Below are 4391 nucleotides of genomic sequence, written 5' to 3' on the forward strand. Positions count from 1 at the left end.
ACAAATAGAGTCAATCCCCCACGGGAATGAACGTAAAGGACAAAAGGAAAAGCACATCAGCAGTATCTCAGTCCAGACAAGGTTTACTTAAAAGGTACCTTTGTTCTGTGAGAGGTTACATCACTTATTTTTTTTAATTACGAGAGCTAGTTCCCTGGTATATTTGTTTATAACGAGATAACAAAGACCCAGCGCAGACTTAGTAAGGAATTAATCTTAATGACAACAGCTGGCTAGGAAAGTGGTATAATCTCTGGATTTGAAATTTTACTCAAATTTAGGTTAAAAGTTCCTAGGAAAAAATAAATCTATGCTTTATAATTGGGATGTTGTTTTTTAATCAACTAAATAAAGTATTTTTTTAGTGAACTACCAATAATTAAAAGTATGAGTTGTTGGTTTTGGGGGGAATTTTTTGGTGAGTAGGCACATTATATATACAACGTATCATTTTTCCCCATAGCACAAGTTGCATATAGTCTTTTAAGTTGAAATATAAAGTTTATTCATTCAATTGCAGTTTATATATTCTTAAGAAATATTAACATAACTAAAATTAAGTGCAACTAGGTCTACATTTGGAATAATAAAATTTCTGTAACATACGTTCTTAATAAATTATGGAGAAACAAACCCCATGCATTACCTGTGCAGAATTCTCTCTCAAGAAATGTCACCTATCACCCAGCTCTGATGATCTTGAAGCAGAGTTGGCGTAGTCCTACCGTGACCCCAGCTCTTGATGGGCTGGGTGAGTTGGCTGGACCAGCACCCCAAGTAGGCACATGACTCACGCTGGATCCATTAGACTCATACAGGAGTGGGGATTAATTTTCCCTTTCAATGACTAACAATAGCGTATGTTCTTGGGAAACAATGACAGCCATCTATAGTCATCATTCTTTATATAATTCTCTTCTTTGCTAATGTCAGATGGTCCTCAGTCACATACAGTCAGCTTTGAAAGCTCTTTACTATTAAAAATTCACACATCCAAAGGCAGAGAGCATGACACAAAGACTCCCCAACACTTTGCTTCAATAATAATCAGCTCATGACCAATTTTGCTTCATCTGGAAAATTACTCACTTCTACCCCTCTCTGGATTAAATGATATTGAATCATTTCATCTGTGAATAGCTATGTATATACTAGAATTAGTACACACCCATATAGATGTAATCGCACAAATTTAAGCATACCTTGGGTGGCAGAGTTTGCGTGGGTTTCATACTCTTCTGGAGAGATTTGAGTAGGAAACACTGGACGGAAGTTTCCTTCATCCTCGTCACAAGAAGGCTCTATCGCTGTAAAAAAATCAGTTGTTCAGAACATAAAAATAAGAAATTGTCTATGTTATGGTTGGGAAAAAATACATAAATCCATTATTCTTTAATCCCTAACACACAATTTTCTTAAGACAACGTCTCTTCAAGTCCATGACAATCGCCATTGTACGCTGAGCCACAGAAACCAACAACACAAGTCAAGATAAGCAAGCTGCGTTTCTCTGGAACTTAAGTGCAAAGGGGGTGTATGAGGCTGTGCTAAATACCACATTCACTCAGTGGAGATAATGCATCCAAATCCCAATGTGTAAGTATAATTGTGTTTTTTCTTTTCTAGTTCAGATTTCAAATACATGATCAGTCAATAAAAGAGGAGAACTTGGTGGAAAGAGAAAAGTTGGGAGACTTTAGCCATTAAACCGTGCTGCTTTTGGGACTAATCTTCATAATGAAGAAGGGAAATTCCAATTTTCCTTTTTGTTGTGTTTAAATGAAATTTAGTTTCCTATTCCCTGCTACCCCACCCCCCCACCCCAAAATGGGTAAATGTGCTGCCCATGTTCTCTTTGAAGTGTCAAAAAGCAAAGAGGTGACTCTGAGGACTCAGGTGTGCCGGCCCCAGCCGTGATCTTCTCCACGGCCTCAGATGCAAGTGAAAGCTGGACAGTGAATACAGAAGACCAGAGACAAGGGGTGGGTCTGAAGGGCGGTGCTGGAGGCGACGCTGAAAGTGCCACGGGCCCTGTTTGGGAAGCAGCACAACCTGAAAGCTCCTTGGAGGCGAGGCTGGCAGGCTTCACCACACGTCCTTTGGACATGTCAGGAGAGAGCAGTTTCAGCAGGCACAGGGAAAGAGGAAGGCTTTCACTGAGCTGGATGGACACAGGCAACGATGGGCCTGAGCACAGGGAGACAGTGAGGCAGGCACAGGAGCGGGCAGCTTTGTGCTGATGTACACAGGCCATTATGACGTGGAGCCAACTCATTGGCACCTGATAAGAACAACAGCATGAACACACACACACCCCAAAAACAAAACCCTCACTGCCAACGAGTCCATTCTGACTCATAAGCAACCCTTTAGGGCAGAGCAGAACTGCCGTGTGAGTTTCCTAGACTGTAAATCTTTACAGAAGCAGAAAGCCTCATCTTTCTCCCTTCTACATACACGTCTCTTGAAAGAATCTGCCAGGTCACCGCACTGCTATGTTTTTGATCCGGAAATATGCCAAGCCTTGAAGGTGTTACAGAATTTATGGCCTACGAAAGCAAAGCACCTCCTCCCTCTAGGCCAGGGGTTCCCAACCTTCCACGTGCCACGACCCCTTAATACAGTTCCTCATGTGTGGTGACACCCCCCACCATAACAGTATTGTCGCGGCTACTTCATCACTGTCATTTTGCTACTGTGATGAATCGTCATGTAACTATCTGATATTCAGGAGATATTTCCATTGTTACAAATTGAATATCATCAAAGCATAGGGACTCATCACAAAAACAATATGCAATTCTATATTGTGAAATATTTATTTCGAATGACAAATAAATGAAATTTGTCTGGAAGCATGGTGTAGCACGGAAGTCTTCACACCGGGTACTTATGTGAGTGTATCTGCATGTGGGTGGACCCACCGGAAGACCAATAGAGGAGCGGTGTCGCGGTTCCTAAGACCATCGGAAATGCATGTTTTTGGATGGTCTTAGGCCACCCCTGTGAAAGGTTCTTTCAGCCCCCAAAGGGGTTGCGACACACAGGTTGAGAACCTCTGCTCTAGGACAATATAGACAGAGGAGCAGACAGAAGTTCACTCTTAACAAACAAAAAAAATCACTAAATTTGAAATGCTAAACGTGTAATATGAAATACACATGCATCAATTCCAACTCCCCAATGTGGGCAGAATCTGGATTGACATTACAAAGTAATATTTGTACAAGCTCTGATGAGTTAATAAAATTAGACATATTAGTCTCTGGTTGTGAAGAGGGAGGAGGAATGAATTATTCTACCCAAAAGCAGAAAAAGAGGTTTAAAGTTCCTTTGAACTTTGGGGGTGTAGTTGTATAGCCATTAATCATTTGGCAGCAGTTTGGCAGCATTTTATTATCTGTTTAAGCAATATCATATCATAAATACTTACATGATAATATTACATATCCCATAGTTGTTTTTAATCGTAATTTCACTCAGTTTTATACTAAAATGCCTACAAAGATATAACAAATATGAAGCCTTACACCACTGAAAATTTTAATAGCAAAACCTAGTCAGACATTTTAAGCCTAAGAGTTTTTCCTAGCTTAAAATAATTCCGTGACCCTGTGGCTTTCCACCCTGAGCTGAATGGTACTCAGTTCACCTGTAACAAAGACCACTTAACTCAGCTTGGAATTTCAAAGACAATAGTTCTGAAAGCCAGGAATTCAACATAAGAGCTTAAATCCTTAAGAATGCCAGCATTTTCTGAATTCCAAGACTCTCTGTAGAAAGTACTTAAATATTTAAAAAGAAAGCTAATGTAAAAGAAATGTTGGGATTGGGATATAATCAGTTGGTAAACACCAGAATTTATTCTGTTAAGAATCATCATATGAGGAATATGGTGCTACCTGGGGAGCACTGCCAGGTCACTGACAGGCAAGCCTTTTACTGCTAGCTTTAAGGTCAGGGATGAAAACCAGTCACCCTGCAGGAGAAAAGTGAGGCCACCTGCTCCCATAATGGGGGAAAGTCAAGGCATTCTACTCCCATAAAGAGTTACGGTCTTAGAAACCCACAGACAGCTCTGCCCTGTCCTATAGGATCACTAAGAGTTGGAATCAACTCGATGGCAGTGAGTGAGTGCATGACTGAGTGAGTGAGTGAGTGAGTGAGTGAGTGAGTGAGTGAGTGAGTTAGTGAGTGAGTGAGTAAACGAGGGAGTGAGTAAATGAGTGATGAGTGATGAGTGAATGAGTGCGTGAGTGAGTGCGTGAGTGAGTGAGTGAGTGCAGGAGTGAGTGAATAAGTGAATGGATGAGTGAGTGCATGCATAAGTGAGTGCATTACTGAGTGAGGGAGTGAGTAAATGAGGGAGTGAGTAAATGAGTGATGAGTGA

At 40.9% G+C, this 4391-nt stretch overlaps 1 protein-coding gene across 1 annotated transcript in view; it reads right to left on the minus strand.

The window, feature by feature from the left end:
- FSIP1 (fibrous sheath interacting protein 1) overlaps nt 1–4391 on the minus strand; it is a 201030-nt gene that overhangs the window by 156633 nt on the left and 40006 nt on the right. The window contains exon 6 of the mRNA XM_045287732.1: nt 1203–1307. Coding sequence (XP_045143667.1) covers nt 1203–1307 — 105 coding nt within the window. The remainder of the gene's footprint in view (nt 1–1202; nt 1308–4391) is intronic.

The sequence above is a fragment of the Echinops telfairi genome, unplaced genomic scaffold (genome assembly GCF_000313985.2).
Source record: "Echinops telfairi isolate 266 unplaced genomic scaffold, ASM31398v2 ScPeMD7_18;HRSCAF=68, whole genome shotgun sequence".
In the NCBI taxonomy this organism is placed as follows: domain Eukaryota; kingdom Metazoa; phylum Chordata; class Mammalia; order Afrosoricida; family Tenrecidae; genus Echinops; species Echinops telfairi.